The sequence below is a fragment of the Sorex araneus genome, chromosome 5 (assembly GCF_027595985.1).
Source record: "Sorex araneus isolate mSorAra2 chromosome 5, mSorAra2.pri, whole genome shotgun sequence".
Classification (NCBI taxonomy): Eukaryota; Metazoa; Chordata; class Mammalia; order Eulipotyphla; family Soricidae; genus Sorex; species Sorex araneus.
Genome location: NC_073306.1, coordinates 46,247,190 through 46,266,444, shown reverse-complemented (window position 1 = coordinate 46,266,444; position 19,255 = coordinate 46,247,190). Strand labels below are relative to the sequence as shown.

The window sequence follows — 19,255 nt, the reverse complement described above, 5'->3', positions numbered from 1 at the left end:
ACTTCTTTTAGAAAGTTTAGGAAAATTCAGGGGAAAAAATACTAAGAAATTAAATGATTTGTAATTGGGGCCAGAGTGATAGTACAGTGGGTAGGATGCTTGCCTGCCCACAGCCAACCCAGTTTCAATCCCCAGCACCCCTTGTGGTCCCCCGAGCACCACCAGCAGTGATTCCTGAGCGCAGAGCCAGGAGGAACCCCTGAGCATCATTGAGTGTGGCCAAAACCAAAAATAAATAAATTATTTGTGATCTTGTCATAACTAATTTTTTAGCGTGAGTCAAGTTCTTTTCATGTAGATAATTATTACACACATATGAAATTATCACTTGTTTTGGGGCCACACCTGGTGTTGCTCAGGGATTACACCTGGCTTTGTGCTCAGGGATCACTCTTGAGGCTTGGGGGATCACATGTCATGCCAGGGATAGAACCCCGGTTGGCCATGTGCAGGTGCCCTCCTTGCTACACTATTTGTGCTCTGGCCCAGGAAATATTAAGTAGATAGTAATAAAATACATGCCAAGAAGAGGGTTTCGTCTTTTCAGTTAGCATTTTTTACTTCTTCCCATTCCATCATCTAATTATGATCTTGAGACCAAAGCTTTTCCGCAAAATCTCAAGGCAAGGGGCTAAAGACAGTACAGGCGCTGGGCCCCCCCTTCAGCACCAGTGAGAGCAGCCCTTATTATTCTGGGTACAGCAGGGCCCTACATCTACTGCTCATGTGCGCACTCGCGCAAGCACACACACAGACACACACACACACACACAGACACACACATACGCACACAGAGTCAAAGAAAAAAAAACAAGGCAAGGTTGTCTGTGATGTTTTTCACCTTGGTTCTTATCTGCCTCCTGTGATTTTAATCTATAAAAGAATCAAGTTGAGACAATTGTAGGTTATTTTCTTCCTTCTCACAGTGAGATGAATTGTTTTTCTATTGGCACTCAAAGGTAAAATTGGTCTTAACTAAGCAGTGAATAAGTGATCAAACGAAAAAAAGTTACTGTGTAGGCCCTCCTAGAAAAGGTTATATGACTCTTGCTTATGTAGCAGAATCTTCCTTCCTTCCTTCCTTCCTTCCTTCCTTCCTTCCTTCCTTCCTTCCTTCCTTCCTTCCTTCCTTCCTTCCTTCCTTCCTTCCTTCCTTCCTTCCTTCCTTCCTTCCTCCTTATTTTCCTCCCTCCCCTGTCCTCTGCTCTCCTCCCTCTACCTCCTTCTCTACCCCCAATTTGTTTGTGGGTCACTCCTGACTGTGCTCAAGGGACCATCTGGTGCCTGGCATTGAACCCATGCCTCCTGCATTCGAAGCCCTGTACTTCCAGCCTTTGAGCCATCTCCCTGGCTCAGGTAGCATAATACTCTTAAAAGATTTTCAGGATTTATTTTCATTGTGGCACTTATAAGATAGTCTCATAACTTATAGATAATGAGCATAACTATAGTTCTCTTAAAATATGTAAACCCTTCGCTTCAAAAATAACGTGGTAATAAAGAGATTCTGTATTGCTTTGAAGAGAGGCAGCATAGTACCTGTGAAAGGCTCATCCTGCTCTTAGGTATCTAGACTCTCTTAGTCCCAGGAGAGATCATTTCTAATTCAGAGGCACATAAATACACAGGCTCTGATGATTCTGAGTCATAATCCCTTTGAAAAGTGGTTATCACACTTAGCAGAAGTCTTTGATTCTCGACTTTCCCCACCCCCCATTTTTATTGAGGCACTATGATGTCATTGGCTTTTTTCATGGAATTGAGCATCTTCAATCATACAGTGTTGCTGCATTCTTCCTTCTTATGTATCTGAACCAAACTAGATCACATAGCTTGTACTTTATACAGACAGCTGGTCTTTCTGCTGTAGTATCTTTCTTCTTATAGAAGCAACCAACATCTGAATCACTTCAAGTCTCCATTTTTATGTCATTCTGGTTGGCTCATATACAGCCATATATTCAAATCTCTAAGAAGAGCCCTCAAATATTACCAGGTCTTTTTTGGTACATGTAATTGTGAAGATTCATAATTCAGTGGCCACTGTCAGTGTTAAAATTTATCTTTGATGTAATATGCCAAATTTTGGCTATCTTATGGAAGATTTTGCAGCCTTTTACCACAATCTTTTCTCCTAGATTTCTAGTTCTCTTTTAATATTTAATATTTAATGTGTAGTACCAGTCACTAACATTAAAATCTGCTCTGAGGACTTTAAACAATCACTGTACTTCTCAAAATTATAGTCAGTTTTGATATGTCTCTGAACATAGATATTTTGGTTCTACATTAACCATGGGAAGATACGGGCACTAGAACTGGAGAAGATGTGAATATTTACCAGCTCCATCACTTAGTAGCTCTAACTTACTTAATGCTTGTCTATCCTTACCTATAGCAGAGAAGTGATGACTTTCATGTGAGGTTGTGAAAAATAAAGGAGAAAACTTGCTGATGACTAGCACAGTACAAGGTGAAGATACAAGAATATTAGTTTTCCACTGACTTAACTGAGATAGGGAATAAAATGATAGTTTAGATAATGGTTTTCATCAAGTGAGTGATTTTTTTAATATTCTTTCTAAATGTGCCTTTTCGGATTTTGAATAGAGATTAAAACAGGAGTTCTCTAGTCATTTGGAACCAGTCACTATTAATGACTACTAAATTAGTGACTTAATTTAATAAAATTCCTGCAAGTTTTACTGATGTCTGAGGTACAACATTAAGGAACATATAACTACGTTTCTTAATGCTTATAGTATAATGGAGAAAAAACATAACTGAAACAACAACAAGAGTTCATTGGGAACAGAAGGAGCAATTGTAATAAACATAGTTGAGGGGGGAATCTCCCAAAAGTATTGACACTTGACACTTCTGGTTAGAAGGAGCAGTAGCAGTACTGACGCTATTTACAAAGGCACAAACAGGCACACTCTAGGAACTACAAATAGTTTTGGATTAATGGAGAGAATGATGTATGGAGCATGAAAATGTAGAAAGAGGTTGAAGTAATAAACACTTGTACATTTAATTAGCAAAATCGTGAATGTATTCAAAAAAGGTTTGAGAGAAGAAAAAGGGAAAGAAGAAAACTTGCTTAAGGCCCTAAGTTGCGTGAGGCATTATTAGAGGCAGAGTGATAGGCTGGAGAGATAGTGCAGGGGTTCAGGCTCTTGCTTTGCATTGTACTTTTCACAGTATAATGATTTGATCCCTGGCTCCCCCGAGTACCCCTTGAGCACAGAGCCAGGAGTAAGCCCTAAGCTCCACCAGGTAAGACTCAAAAGCCAAAAGGTCAGAATGAGGATAGTAAATGCAAGGACAAGTGATAGATAAGGGAGCTGTGAGAAGTGACGGTGCCGTCTGTGAGGTGTGAAGGCCTGGAGTGGATTCTCAGGGTTCGGGTGGTGTAGAATGAATGGATGATTGCACCATTTTCCAGTGTCATGGAAATGATGCCAGAAGACAGGCATCCGGTCCAGGCAACACAAGAGGTGGTTTAATTGGAGGCAGAATGCTTTCCTTATGCATGGGAGTGTGTCCACTAAGCTGCTGGCTGTGTTGTTCAAGGGGTCTGGACACCAGAGCCGGTTCAGTTGATCTCACTGGAGGGGACAGTGCAACACTGGCTCCCCAGCGCACTGTTCTTGGTTTCCGTGACTAGCACTCTTAGGTGGTCAGTAAATATTTGTTGAATTGACATTGCTGTGGCTCCAGCTTTTTCTCTTGTTTTCCTTGATAAATGCTTTGTACAACGGGACTGATCTTTCCAACGGTACTCCACAATAGACTTCTCTGGGTCAGGTGGGCCATGTTTAACTCACGGAGGGTTCCTTGATGACAGACCACCGCTTCCCATTCGAGGGAACTCATACTAACAAGCATTCACTTGCTCTCCTATGGTATTTTCCTCGTTATGATTCAGCCTTCTCAACGGTGACAGAGTTATTTGGAAAACCTTGGTTCTTCTGTCAGTGAGTGGGTTTGGAGTTGCGGTTCAGTGCTCAGGCCAGCAGAAAGCACTTTGAGAAAGCCTGATGTGCTTGTTGCCTGCCAGTCTACTTAATTAATTTTATATTAGTTTGGGGACCACGTTCCTGGTGCTTATGTGATGCTCCTGGCTCGGTGCTTGAGTGTTGTTTCCAGTAGTGTCCAGGGGCTCCTGCGGTGCCAAGGATTGAACCTGCGGCTCCCATATGCATCCATGCACTCCAGCTCATTGAGCTATCGCCCCAGCTTCAGCTGACCAGTTTTTGAACAGTTTCTTAACAATTTGATTCAAAAAATAGGTGAAATAAGTGCTCTAGAAAATATAGAATGTTAGTAATATAACAACAACTCCCATTAAGTATCCCTTAATCTCTGTCATAGGTTCTCAGATACTGTTGGTTAAATTAAGTAAATGCGTATGTGGCTATAGAGTTTTCAGGGTGTTTTTGTGTATATTGTATTTGCTCCTCAGCTCCCTGTGAGTTAAAGCCAAGGATTGGTTTCATTTTAAACAGGAGAAATTTCATATGTCCTTGTGAGGAACATGTTAGGTATCTGTGACATATCTGCAAACAGAGATTAGTCCCAGTTGATCTAATCATTTATATCATGTCCCAAGTAATATTCATCATCAGTCCATGAAAAGCCCTCTGGGTCTGAACGCAAACTGTTCTACTTTGAGGTGCTTTTGGGTAAATGTTTACAAGATGACTTTAAAGTCGACCCGGAACTATTTTGTGCAGTATGTCCTTTCTTACCTTGGTAGAACACTCAATTATGTTTTTCACAATGGAAACTGATCTACATTATTGGGCAGCAGTTATGGCTTGGGTACTAAAATGTGTGAGTGTCCTGGAAAGATGTTTCAGCAGGTAGGGTGCTTGCCTGATGCAGCCGATCTAGGAGTGATTGCTGAGCGCAAAACCAGGAGTAAGCCCTGAGCACTGCCAGGTGGACCCCCAAAACCAAAAAACAAGACAGAACCAAAAAAGTATAGGCAAGTATTTACTCCAGGATTACCTTTCAAAGGAGCTCTTTTTTGTTATTGAATTCCTATAAGGTATATGGTGAGTTGTTCCTACCAAAATTTCAGGCTTGAGTGGTTTATGTTTAGCTTTCTAGGGAGCACATATAAGTGTTATTTTTCATAACATTTGACTTCTGTCCAAACCGTTATTGTCCCAGAGACTCGTAGTCTTTCCTAGAAGCATGAATTCCTTCTCTTCTGTCTACAGCACCTTTCTTTAAACTTAGAAATAGCTGCGTCTGCTGTGATGTTATCTCCTCATCTTTGATCTCATCTACTCATTGCTCATGTTCTCTGAGGAGTACTTTTTTCAAAACTTTTTCCTGTGGTAGGAGATGTAGCCCAAGAGGGAACTCTATGTTTCCAGGATTTATCCCTCTTACTGGTTAGAGATGTGTCATTCATCCATGGAGAAATACTTCTAGCTGCTTGGTCATTGTAATCTATTTACAGATCAGTGTTTCATGGTTTTATATATATATTCTATTTGATGCCATGGCAATGGCTGGAGTAAGTCTCTTCAGGATGTACTCAGCTCTGGATCTCTGCCAACCAGAGTCTAGGGTCTTGCTTCCTTTTAGAGGCCAATATGCTACATATAGTCAGAGGATAGTAGGTATTTTCCAGCCTGATCAAGCTCCTTAGTAGCGTGGTTTGCTTGATTTGTTGTGTGCTTTGTGTACAGTGCTGAGTTAGGAATTTAGGAAGTGACTCCTTTAAGTATGAGGGTACATGTTGTACAGGGAAGAGCACAGGAACATGACATACTTGCTCCTGTGGGAGATACATAGGAATTATTTCCTCAGACTAACAACATGTTAGAAATATGGCTGGGCCAGGGCAATGGAACAGAAGTAAGGCTTGCATGCAGCCAATCCCTGGTACCACATATGGTCCCCTGAGCACAGAGCCAGGAGCAAGCCCGGATCACTGCCGTGTGTGTTCCTACAATATTGCCAGAAAGAAGTTGGGACTATTTAAGTTGCTGACTTAATGAACAGCAGTTCTTTCTTCTGAGCATCTCGGGTGCTAAGATTCTTAGTTAATTTGAGCATAAATACTTCAGGGCTGGGATGCTTAGTCGTAGAATGCTTGCTTGGCTATACAAGACCCTGGATTTGATCCCCTGACACCAAAAAAGATAGATAGGTGTGTGAGGCCTCTCTAAGATCACCGTTGAGTCTCAGAGTTCACCATATTCCCCACTTAATCCTAATCTTTTTACGTTTGTATGTGTTCATTCATTTGTAGACTATAAATATCACTCGCACAGAGGTGGCGGCTGCCGTGACAAAGGGGCCACCTTCCAGCCCTGACTCTGAACGGGAGGGCCCCCAGCATTCAGTAATTCCTAGTAAGAGCCAGTTGAGCACCCCGTCGGAGTCGCCACAAAGCTTTGACTTTGGTTCCGTCTCCATAAGCAGCAAGGAGACAGAAGAGGAGCCGGGGGCAGCTGGCTACTGTGATGTTAAGGAAGTGCCAAGAGACCCAAGTGGGGAAGGTTCAGGGTTGGAGGAACAGGCCAGTGCCTTAAAGTTGTCAGTGACACCAGCTTCCTCCCACCTGCAACTTGGTGAACAAAAGGCTGAGAGTAGCGAAGACCATGTCTTACCAGGAGAGCCACTTGGAAAACAGAACGGATCATTTCTTGAGACTGGTGTGGGGGACCAGTTTCCCACCCTCATTCGAAGTTTCCAGGTAGTAACTGCCTCAGTGACGCAGGTCTGATGACTCGCACTGGGAGCGGGCCGGCGTCTGTCCTGTGAAGGTGGTGGTGCTGGCGGTGAGGGCAGTCGCCTCTGTACTTTCTTTCAAAATCATAGAATCACACGAAAGCCCTGATTACTGCAAAGACGTGTGTTCGGAGGCATGACCTCCGGGGCTGCAAACGCTTCCCCCTCTTGGTGATTCCGCAGAACTCCCGGGAGTCCGCTCCGTCTGCCCGCTCTGTGTCTCGGTGTGGGTGTGGGCACATCTGCTCCCCACCCCCACCCCGACCTTCGGGCTGTTGTGAAGAGAGTTGATGAGACGGTCTCTGAGGAGGAGCCTTCACTCAGAAAATCCAAGTGGTATTCATTAAAAGGGGCGACTGATTTTTAAGAACTCAGGCCCCACAGACTGATTTGTGCACTGCGGCTACACAGTGCCATGTGCCGCCCCACTCGCCCGCCCCTGGGCCTCCCGGGACCGTCGGCTCGCTCTCCTCTGCTCAGGTGGAGGCCGCTCAGCTCAGCAATCAAATGCTAGTTTGAGGATGATCAACAGTCTTGGGGAAACTGGTAGACCAAAAAAAAAAAAAAAAAAGTCTTTGCGATTCCACTCATGTTTATTCTTCTGAAATTCTAAGATTGATCCATCCGGTGGTGGTGAAAACTGATTATTTTCTTTCCAGTTTTCCAAATGCCGTTTCTTCTCAATAGCTCTGAAATAAACATCTGACATTGATTTGAAAGAAGTTAATGAATTCCGGGGAAATATATCCTGATGCCTCTGCTGTTTCGTGTACAGTTTGTACTTTGTGGAGGAAAATGTGGCTGATTTTCTTAATTATAATAGTACAGTTTGAAGGACAAACAAAAGTGAGTGCTATTTGGCAAATAGTTTTTATATTAAATTCTGAAGGTCAGCCTGAAAATGGAGTATATCACCAGTCATAACTGTCGGAGCATATTACTTTCCATTACGCCTATGAAGGTGATTGCAGTAATGCTGCTCTTTAATATTCCTCATGGTTGACACGTCCCAATGTCAGACCTATTCCAAAGTAGCAGATTCCAGAGCTTCTCTGAAGAGCGTCCAAGCCTCAGGCAGAGATTGAGCTAGCCTTTGCTTTATTAGGGCGATCACTTTGCTCAAATCAATGTCAGAAGATTCGTTCCCAGCAGCCCCGGAAGCCCCCAGTGACTGTGTGTTTACTGCCTGCAGCCTCCCCTGGTGAAGACTCAGACAGTCACCATCTCGGACCCCGCCAATGCTGTGAAAAGCGAGATCCCAACCAAAGACGTCCCTATTGTCCACACCGAGACAAAGACCATCACTTATGAAGCTGCCCAGGTAGGACATGGTTTGCTGCTTCCGAATAGACAACAAGAATCAGCATCACAAAATGGGTGTAATGACCTTCTTTCTTCACAGGGTCCCTAATCATTTGCTTAAAACAATCCTGGACGTTTCTGGGGTCATTTTTGGAGAAGAGATTCCTGATCTAAGTTTTGTTTTGTTTTTCAATCCTGAAATACTTTATTGAAAGCAAAAGGATCTTGAATCTTACTTATATTCCTCCAACTCACATGGAGATGGCAGTCTAATTTAATGATTAAAAATACTGACCTTTGGAGACCAGAGTGATAGTATAGTGGGTAGGGCACTTGCCTGATTTGATCCCCGGCATCACATACGGTCCCCCCCAAAGCCCACCAGGAGTGATCACTGAGCACAGAGCCCGAAGTAAGCCCTGAACAACACCTGGGGTATGACCCCATAACCAAAAAGAAAGAAGATAGAACAATAGTACAGCAGGTGGGGCATTTGCCTTGTCTGTGGCTGACCCCAGTTTGATCCCTGGCACCCCAAGTGGTCCCCATAAGCCCGTCAGGAGTGATCCCTGAGCACGGAGTTAGTATAACTGCCCAAAACCGAAAAAAGAAAAAGAAAAAATCTTCTATTAGGTATCGTCTCCATGATAACAACAAAGCACAGTGCAAAATGGTGTAACACGTACCAGTGGTAACACCCTAACGTGACCAAGAAGTACAGAGCCCGCTCACTAGGGCATAAGGCTTTGGGATTTGACTTGGGTTTCATTTTCAGTGCTCTGTGGTTCTGGGGCCCGAGCCTCTAGAGCTTGGGCTTTCTCTTCTGAAAAACTTTTACAAGGTTATTGGGCTAAACATAGTATTTTCCTGGCAGAGTAGCTATTCCAAAATGGTAGCTATTATTGTTTGTTACTGCCGGGTATGACCAAAACAGAGAGAGAGTGAGTGAGTGAGAGAGAGAGAGCGAGAGAGAGAGAGAGAGAGAGAGAGAGTGAGAGAGAGTTTTAAGTGTCTTGGGTGGTGCCCGGGTATTACTCCTGAGCACTGCCTGCTGTGCTATCGCCGCTCTTCTCAGAGACCCTGTGAGCCAGACTGAACCTGGGCCCCAGCATGAGGAGTGTGTGCCCAGCAGGTAGGTGTTGCATTCAATTCAGGCAATATTTTTCAGCTAGTAAAAATTTCTGAGGAGAACCATTTACATGATAAGTTGGCACATGAGGGCCGGAGAACTAGTACAGGAGTTAAGGCCAAAGCCTGGCACCATGTAAGGTTCCGAGCACTGCTAGGTATGGCCCCAAACCAACCCTATATACAAACAAGCAAGCAACATTAACAACAAATATTGGTGAATGCAAAGAGCATCGTGAAATGTGGCATAAATAGATAACAGGGAAAAAAATACCTGGAGCCAAAGAGCTGGTACAAGGGGTGAAGGCCTTGCCTGACTCAGTGTCTGGCACCACATACGGTCCCCTGAGCACCCCTGGGGTGATCCCAGAGCACAGAATCAGGAGAAAACCTTGAGTCAGGAACACTGCAGGGGGTGGCCCCAAAGCCAAAACAAGAAAGACCTGTCATATAGGAAACACTGGGTCATCCGGTGGTTATTATTTATTTACTGTAGCCACATGTACCTTTTTTTTTTTTTTAATAATACTAGGGCTGGAGCGATAGCACAGTGGTTGGGCTTCCGCCTTTCACGCGGCCGACCCGAGTTCGATTCCTCCGCCCCCTCTCAGAGAGCCCGGCAAGCTACTGAGAGTATCGAGCCCGCGAGGCAGAGCCTGGCAAGCTACCCATGCATATTGGATATGCCAAAAACAGTAACAACAAGTCTCTCAATGAGAGACGTTACTGGTGCCCGCTCGAACAAATCGATGAGCAACGGGATGACAGTGACCTAGAATAATACTAGACATGTAGGGGCCGGGGCAATAGCACAACAGGTAGGGTATTTGCCTTGCACATGGCCCACCCGGGTTCGATTTCTGGCATTCTGTATGGTCCCCCAGGCACCCACAGGAGTGATTCCTGAGTGCAGAGTCAGGAGTAACCCCTAAGCATGCTGGGTGTGACCCAAAGAGCAAAAAAAAAAAAAAAAAAAATACTAGAGATGTGAACACAGAAACCTTCTTTTGCAGGTGGTGTGGGTAGGGGGCTTGGGCCACACCCAGCAGTGCTCAGGGTTACTTCTGGTTCTGTGCTCCCATATCACTCCCTTTGTGCTAAAGAGACTACGTGGTGCTGGGAATTAAACCATGGTCAGCAGCTACATGGCCAGCACCTGAACCTCCATTCCATCTCTCCAGCTCCTTCACCTCCGTAGAACAATGTTTACAGCTCTGTTATTTCTACGGCCTCCTGTGATCCTCAGAACAATGCCGTGGAACAGACAGAGCGTCCCACACACTGGCTGTTAGAAACGAGATCAGCTCAGAGACTTGTCCACGGCCCAGCAACGAGTTACACTCTGAGCAGGGGCTCAAAGCCCAGCCTGGAGACAAGAAGTTTCTGGCTGGGTCTCTGGGGATGGAACCCTGGAAAATTGTTTAACCCCTAGAACCTCAGTTTTCTTCAGAAATATCTGCGGTGAGGGCAAGAGCAGAAGCCCCAAAGGCTGTCTGCAAGGTGTGATTGAGATCACAGTCGGATTTGGTGCTTATTACCCAGCAGCAGCGGAATCTGCATTTTAGTCTTCTGAGGGCATGTGCAAAGTACTACAGAGCCCCATATGTGCTGCAGGACTGTGCACTCACAGTAAAGTGCTCTCTTTATTTTGTCCCAATTCCTACCTGGATTCCTAGCCAAGATCTTTACTCCATCTAATTTTTTTTTCAAAAATAAAATAAATTAAGTTCATTAAAGATAAATAAGCTTTGGGCTGGAGTGATAGTACAGCAGGTAGAGTACCTGCTGCTGCCTGGCATCCCATATGGTCACCAAGCCTGCCAGAAGTCTCATCCTAATTCTCTTCACCTTCTCTCCCCACCCTTCAATATCTCCACAAAATGTGGTTCTGTTCATAGAAAGGTTGGAGGCCCCCGTTTATAAGAGATGACTTAGAGAAAGAGAGGGGAAAGGAGGCTGGAGTGATATTACAGCAGGTAGCGCACTTGCCTTGCTCTACTGACCCGGGTTAGTAGTTAGCTGCCCCGGGTTCAATCCCAAGCACCTCATATGATCTCTTGAGTCTGCCAAGAATGATCCCTGGGTGTAGAGCTAGGAGTAAGCCCCGAGCATGCTTGGTGTGGTCCCAAAACAAAAAGAAAGAGCTAAAAAAGTAGTTCCACCCCCACCTCAGGTTTATTTGGCTGTAGAATGCTTTGTTTGTTTTGGGGGGCTACATCCATAGTGCTTAGGGACCACTCCAGGTGAGACTGAGGTTCAATATGGATGCCAGGGATAGAACCTGAGTCAGTGGCCTACAAGGCAAGTGCCCTGCTGCTGTACTATCTCTCTGTCCGCACCACCCCCCTGGATTTTTGTTGTTTGTTTTTTGTTGCTGTTTTAGCTCAGCAGCTTAAACCTCTCCTAATGAGAAAGATCCTTTTCTGTAATAGTTTTGCCATCAGAAGTGTCATTAAGATCTTATGTCTGTTTCTTCCCTCTTTGCCTTAAAAGAGCATTTCTGCCTTGTTTGCACCATTTTCCCAACCAAGAAGGTAGCCTGAGATTTCTTGGCCCCTTAAGCCCAGCAGGGACATTCCCCTGCCCCTTTTCTCTAAAGTTCTGTTCTATGATTCAGAACCTGCCATGTCTCAGCAATTGAGAGACGGTAGCTTCCCTGCCCTGGGCGGTGTGCAGAGAGCACCATGTCCACACGAGGACAAGTGATCCTCAGTAATTTCAAGTCCTTAGGCAATCATTTTCCTTTTCTGACCCTGATTTTCTTACCTGGAAATGCTAGTAAATCTCTCTCTTTTCTGTTGATTTTGTCAGACTTGTGTGAGAGCTGTTTATGAACTGTAAAATGCTGTCCCAGGTGTATGTGGCTAGTGTCGCCTTTGCTCAGCCTGTGGATAAACTCCTGCCTCCTCTTTCCAGTTCACTCCCATCGCTGACCAGTTAGATTTTAGCACTAAGAGTGCTAAAATCCAACCTCTGTTAGAGTTAGCCTTGCTGCCAGGGAATATATTTTACTTATTAAGAGATCACTGTCGGAGGCTGGAGGTGGGGGAGAGATAGTACAGGGGCTGAGGCACTGGCCTTGCATGCAGCAAAACTGGTTCGACCCCCAGCACTGCGTATGGTCCTCTACGCACAGAGCTGGGAGTAGTCCCTGAGCACTGCTGCAACTGGTCCAAAAGCCCAGGATGCACTCTCACCAAGAAAGGGATCACTTACGGGGGCCTGGAGCTGGGCTTATTAGTAAGGCGCATGTCTTATGTGCAGGAGATTTGGATTTGATCCCCAGTGTCACAGAGAGAGGGGGGGGGAGTTCAGGGTTTTACTTTGGGTCTGTGAGTCTGAGAGCCGTGGCGACATTTCCCACAAAGCTCATCTGTGCCTTTCCTCCTGCAGACGGATGACAGCAATGGGGACTTGGACCCAGGAGTCCTGCTGACAGCTCAGACCATCACGTCGGAAACCACCAGCAGCACCACCACGACTCAGATCACCAAGGTAACAGATGAGCTAGATGTGCCTTCTGGACTCCAGTGTCACGTGGAGGCGCTGCCCCTCGTGAGAAGGCCCCCGGCCCCCGAGTGAGCGCTGGAGCTCTGTTCCTGCTGGGCCACTTTGGTCCCGCTGTCCAGGAGGAGACCCCGCTGCTCTCGCAGCCCTCAGCCTAGAGGGCACAGAGAGAGTTTTTCCTGCAGAGAGGAGGACCTAAAACTCACCTAAAAACTCACCTATGTGGGGCCAGAGTGAAGAATAGAGGTGAAGGCACTTGCCTTGCACATATCCCTAGCCCCACACATGGTCCCCTGAGCACCTCTAGGAGTCATCCCTGAGCGCAGAGCCAGGAACAAGCCCTGAGCACTGCTGGATGTGGCCAGAAACAACCAAACAGATCTCACACGTGCTTGTGGGGAGGTAACTGAAAGAGCTGTTTCACACCCCGCCATTGTGTGGTCTCCTGAGAACCCTGGAGCAGCCCTTGTCACTGTGGAGAATCCCCCTGCCAGATCATTTGCACACACACACACACACACACACACACAGAACCAGCATACATATCGTGGTTCTTTTAACACATCTATTTTTGATCAGTGAATCCTATGTCTGACTATAGACATTATTTCTCAAGTCAGGAATCAGAACTCAGGTCCAGCAAAGAACTTTTTTTGTTTTTGTTTTTGTTTGGGGGCTGCACTGGCAGTGCTCAGGGCTTCCTCTTGGCCCTGCACTCAAGGGTCACTCCTGGCAGTGCCCTTGGAGACCATATGCGGTGACTTGTATTTATCACAGGCAGACGCCCACCAAACTATCTCTCTAGCCTACAGCAAAGAATTTTTACTTCATGCTCAGGTCCAAGGTCATGGGAACTGTAATTTAGATGTTAAGATATTGGAATTATTAGAATATTGATTGTGGGAGCAAAAGAGAATCTAATACTGGAACTACGCCCTGAGTAGCAGAGGTAACCCTTATTCTCTGTCGCCCTGGGGGAGTCCGTTTCTTCCAAGAGAGACATGTAGGTTCCCGAGCAAATTCCACCCCAGCACATGGGGGTCGAAAGCCAGCGAGGTGTTTCCACATCTCTCCAGTCGGGAAACTCACCCACCCTGAAGTGAGTTTGAGGATCTTTAAATGTCAAAATTAAGAAAGTGCTTTAAAACAAAGAGCCCAAGGGATGTTTTGTGAACACATACCTAAAATGCCTAATGTTGTGAAGTAGGGTATTAATATTTCCGTTCAGAGTCCTGGGGGACAGAGGGAACACGCATGCCATTGGGCCCAGCTGGACATTGGTGTGGGGGGAGTACCCTTAGGCCCAGTGCCCGGCAGCAGATGCAAACTTGGCAGAGGGGATCTTCCAGAATAATCCTCTGTTCTTCATTATTTTTTTTCTTCTTCCTCTTCCTCCCTCTCTTCCTTCCTCTCTTCTTCCTTCTTTTCCTTTTTTCTTCCTTCCCCCTCCTCTTTTCCTCCCTTCTCCTTTCTTAACTCCCTTTCCTCCTCCCTCCCCACCCTCCCCCACTTTCCCCTTCCTTTCCTTCTTTTCTGTCTTCCACCCTGTCTCCCCGCTTTCCTCCTTCCTCACATGCCCACCTCCCTCTGGCTCCAGACCGTAAAAGGTGGGATCTCAGAGACCCGGATCGAGAAGAGAATCGTGATCACCGGCGATGCTGATCTCGACCACGATCAGGTGGGGCGCTGAGGAGGTTCGGGGCCCGATGCTGTGGGTGGGCCCTGGAGACGCAGGTGCTGGCTTGCAGAAGCCACCTGGGTCAGCTTCATCTCTACGAAGCCCCCAGGCCGCCTCTAGCCCTGAAGGGGGTGCCGAGGGGATCAGGCGGAGGAGGAGTTAGCGGAAAGGGGCCCCAGATTGGGCGGGAGAGGCGTCCCAGAGAGAACACAGGGCTAGACTCTTGCGCTCTTGTGTCTTAGGCCTCTGGCCACTCCCGCCAGATGGACAGTGGTGTGAACTCCTCCTGGGTGTTGTGGTGGTTGGTTGAGGTCAGGTTGTAGAGTGGGCCGCACGGTGGGCTCCTGGGAGCAGAGCTGGGGCGATTGCCTGCTGCAGCCTGTGCTGGAGACAGTTGACACCAACGCGGCACCTGATCCGCACCCCCAGAGGGGCCGGCGTGGGTGCAGACAGTTGGGGTGATGGCGTGACAGCCTAGAAACTGGGGGCCCCTGCAGCCTGCGCTCAGGCCAGATCCTGCCCTGACCCGCCGTGTGACCTCGGGTAAATCACTTGGCCACCGATTTTCCTTCTCTCTGGAGGAGAGCAGGCTGATCTAGATCATTCCAGGGCCCTTCCAAGTGATAGAGTTCTATGGTTTTATGTTAATTGGGTACTAATTGTGTGCTACAAGCAATTAGCAAATAATAAGGTCAGGATTGATGTTCCTGATTCTCTGCTGCGTGAGGCTGGCAGAGAAGAGCTGCCGAGAAGAGGGGGTGGAGGAGACTGCAGATGCTTCTGGGATCACTGACAGCCGTGCTGGAGCCGCCTTCTGTGGCCTTTATGCAGATTTGCTGAGTGGCTTAAAGAGAAGGAAAAACACGACACGGTGGAGTTGCCGTGCTTGGCAGTGCCCGGGGAACAGGACGGAAACGCCGGGCCCAGTCCGCTGGCGCCCGCTCCGGGTCCCAACGGCGGGATGTGTGGGGCCCGGCTCACAGGGGTCCCCCGCATCACCACCCGCACCCACCCTCCATTGGTGCCACCAGAGCCCAGCTGTGTGTGGGCCGGGCTGAGAGCAGTTGGGCGGGGGTGAGGACGAGGTGGGGCTCGGCATGGGACGCACCTAGGTTGAACCCTGCCTTGGTCACTTTGTGGCCGTGTGACCTCAAACAAGTCCCTGTGCTCCTTGGAGCCATGAGGCCTGCCTGTAAACTGCAGGTCACTTTGTGCTGGGCTGTCACGGTCTTGGACAGGGACACTGCTAGCCCCGAGAGAGGGTGCCATGGGCCGAGGGTGCTCAGGTGGCTCTGGACGGTCTGTCAGGAGTGGCTCAGGCTCCAGGAGAGAGGGCTCTGGGCAGGAACCAGAGCAGGAGCTCGTCGGGGCCCTGAAGGAGCATCAGGGACTTGGTTGGGGGCAGGTACATGGTCCAGGGGCCGGGCGCTAGCCTGACCTGGAGCCAGGAGTCACCCCCAAGGGGGACCGCTTACTTTTCTTTTTTTTTTTATTCTTTTTGGGTCACACCCAGCAATGCTCAGGGGTTACTCCTGGCTTTGCACTCAGGAATTACTCCTGACAGTGCTGGGGAACCATATGGGATGACAGGGATCGAACCCGGGTCTGCCGCGTGCAAGGCAAACACTCTACCCACTGTACTATTGCTCCAGCCCCATGGGGGACCTCTTCCGTGGGGGGCCTGTGTCACCATCCCCCAAAGGCCGCACAGGGCTCCTCCACTTGGGGTGCTTCTGCATCCCGCTCCGACTGGCCCAAGGAGAAGGAACTGCGCCATGACTCCTTGCTTGCCCGCTGCCCCCTCCACGACACCCCTCCCCCTGACACAGCATCTCTGCCTCTCCTAGGTCCTCGTGCAGGCCATCAAAGAGGCAAAGGAGCAGCACCCCGACATGTCGGTGACCAAGGTGGTCGTCCATCAGGAGACCGAGATCTCTGAGGAATGAGCTCAGGTCCGGGCTGGGGAATGCGCACGCCCCCCCGCCCCCATCAGGGCCCCACACACACTGGACAGGACCCTGGGCATGTCCGCCAGAGGCGTCCACTCTGTGATTGAGGGTGGGCAGGCAGAGCAGAGGTTACAGGGACCGCAGGGGAGGGTCTGAAGTGTGACCTCATGGCCTCCTCCCCCCTCCACAGCGCTGGATTAGAGGGGACCCCACGCCCTACCTCCTGAATCCTGCCTCTCCAGCCCACCCCCTGCCTCTGCCTTGAGCATCACCCTGCGAGGGCGTGGGAGGGGGACAGAATCAAGGACCACAAGGGCCGGGCTGTCAGCAGGGAGAAATGGCAACGGCGCTGGGACCAAGTTAGTGCTGGAAGCACGGTCGCTGCTTTGGGGGCGGTCAGGACCCAAAGTATTCACACCTGAAAGCAGGTGCCCTGACAAAACCACCAGTGCCCGTGTCCGGCTGGGCAGCAGGCCCTGGCTGTGCGGGTCGCTGTGCAGGAACATGGGCAGTAGGACGTGATGCAGGTTCCCTTTATCGCCTTGTGAAAGTGCACTTCTTTCTTTCCACTAGGAATCCTCCTCTCCCCCGCCCCCTCCCCAGCTCCCGTCTAAGAGAAAACCAGCAGAATGATCACGAAGTGAGCCTGTCCCCGCCGGACTTCAGACCTTCAAGATTATTCAAAACACCAGAAAGTCAATTCATTTTCTATCTGGAGTTTATACCAAAAGAATCTCCTAGATATCACAGATCTTTCAAGTACCTTTTTCTACGTTGTGATACCAGAATTTGCTCAACTTTTCACTCTGTGGACTGTTTTTAAATGAGCTTTTTGTTTTTTTCTTTTTCTTTTTCCTTCTTTGTTTTAATGGGGTGGTTTGTAACCCCTTCAGCCTCACCTCCTCCCACATATATCCAGCTCAGAGGCTGACAGAGTTCACAGGATTGGGGGAAATTCTCCAAACACTCTGTCATCTGTGTTGGGGCCAAAGCCAGCTTAATGGGACTTCTCGGACCCTTCCCTCCTTTTATACCCTTTGGATGACAACCGCAGCCCCCTCTCAGGGCCAGTGATGGGGACTCGATCAGAAAGGGCGCTGAGCCACCGGCCCTGGGGAATGCCTCTTTCTTTCCTTTGCTGAAAGCTCTGCTCAGTGTATTGTTCTCCTCCCCTGCCCTTTTTTTTTTTTTTTTGGAGCTTCTTTAGATCAAAGACATAAGAAGTTGCTTCAGATCTCTCTGATACTGTGAATGTTGGAACATATCCGTGGCCTTCACCTTCCTGCCCTCCCTCCACCTGCCCTTTTACCTCATCCGAAGCGTGGCCCTACTCGGTGCCCCCAGCGCCCATCTCAGGAGACCGTAACTCACGGGGAAAACAGGCACTTGGGGCCAGAAGCTCTAATGGCACATTTGTAGTGGTGATTTGGGCAAGGGACGTTCGTGAAGTTGGGGAGGGGGGGTGGTTTTGTTTTCCCTGGTTCTGGAACTGCTGCACGTGGGGACAGTGGCGTTACCTCAGCTGGCTCCCGCTAAGGATTTCCAGGAGCCTGTCCCTGCGCCTCACCCCTTCCTCCCGGATGGCAGGGAGCCCGCTCTGATGGGAACTGGCCTGCCCTTTCTTCTCCAGCCCCACCGCTGCCCACAGGCACCGTCCTCCCCAGAGCCTCTCTCGACACAGGGTGCCAGCACCAGCTCACTCCTTCCCTCTCACCATCTAGGTCTGTCGGATTCTGTAGGTTTGCTTTTTGCAGTGTTGGGTATAATTTTTTTTTTAAGTTGGTTTGGTTCTGAAAATGAGGACTAATGTTCCCATTCCACCATTCCTGGTAAAGATTTGAGTTTTGTTTTTTTTGGGGGGGGCGGTCACACCCAATAATGCTCAGGGGTTACTCCTGGCTCTGCACTCAGAAATTACTCCTGGCAGTGCTCGGGGGACCATATGGGATGATGGAGATCGAACCCAGGACGGCCATGTGCAAGGCAAACACCGCTCCCCCCCCCCAGCATGTTTGTTCAGTGGGGCCTCTTAATCTTCCAGTTTAAGAGATCTGCTCCCACTAAGAGATCTGCCCCAACGCCTCCCAATTCTAGTGCAGACGGGAACTCCCTGTGACAGAGGGTCCGTGTCACAACCAGCAAGGACCCCAGGCAGCAAGCAGGAGAGATGACGCCCCACGGCCCTGCTCCCAGCAGCACGGCCAGCAGCACCTGGCGCGAGTCCGCTGGCGGGTGTAGTCTGTTTAGACGAAGAGGGGCTGTGACAGGCCCACTGGCTGCTCTCGGGACAGGAAACACTCAGGCAGGGGCTGCGACTGACACGGGATCAGCCTGGCAGCAGTGCCGAGAGGGTCTGAAATGAAGGGGCCGCCGGTGCTGCCAGGCTCCTGGCCCACCTCCACGCCTGCCTCCTGCCGAGGCTGGTAGTGTGCAGAGGCGACGGGAGAGGACACCATGCACACACACAGCTGGCCAGGCAGTATTTCTGCTTTCCAGATCATTCCGCGTCTTCCTGCCATTTCTGCCTCCTCTCTAGTCCAGACCAGAGGGGCTGATTACTCATCCCGGGCTGCAATGCCCGAGTATCCAAACCAGGACTGGAGCAATGGTACAGCAGGCAGGGTGCTTGCCTTGCTAGAGGCAGACCTGGGTTTGATCCCTGGCACCCCCTATGAAACCCCCGCATCCCCAACCCAGGAGTAAGTGCTGAGCACAGCCAGGTGTGGCCAAAACAAAACAAAAAAAAAAAAAAGGAAAGAAAAAAAAAAAAGTAGGCACGTGTCCTTCCCAGCTTCTTCCCTTTCCTCCCCCTACAGCCACACAGCTTGGGGTTTGGCAGTTGTTTGGATTTTTTTCTTCCTGCAATTGTGTGTGTGTGTGTGTGTGTGTGTGTGTGTATGTGTGTGTGCGTATGAAGGAAAACAGACCCAGTCCA

At 48.7% G+C, this 19,255-nt stretch overlaps 1 protein-coding gene across 12 annotated transcripts in view; it reads left to right on the top strand.

Annotated features, from left to right (window-relative positions):
* Positions 1-19,215, top strand: part of EPB41 (erythrocyte membrane protein band 4.1) — a 171,503-nt gene extending 152,288 nt beyond the window's left edge. For all 12 annotated transcript variants that reach the window (XM_055140803.1, XM_055140802.1, XM_055140801.1 and 9 more), the window contains 5 exons: positions 7,949-8,077; positions 12,580-12,681; positions 14,291-14,371; positions 16,219-16,323; positions 16,894-19,215. In XM_055140803.1, coding sequence (XP_054996778.1) covers positions 7,949-8,077; positions 12,580-12,681; positions 14,291-14,371; positions 16,219-16,317 — 411 coding nt within the window. In that variant the 3' untranslated portion in view covers positions 16,318-16,323; positions 16,894-19,215. The remainder of the gene's footprint in view (positions 1-7,948; positions 8,078-12,579; positions 12,682-14,290; positions 14,372-16,218; positions 16,324-16,893) is intronic.
* Positions 19,216-19,255: the final 40 nt, after the last annotated feature.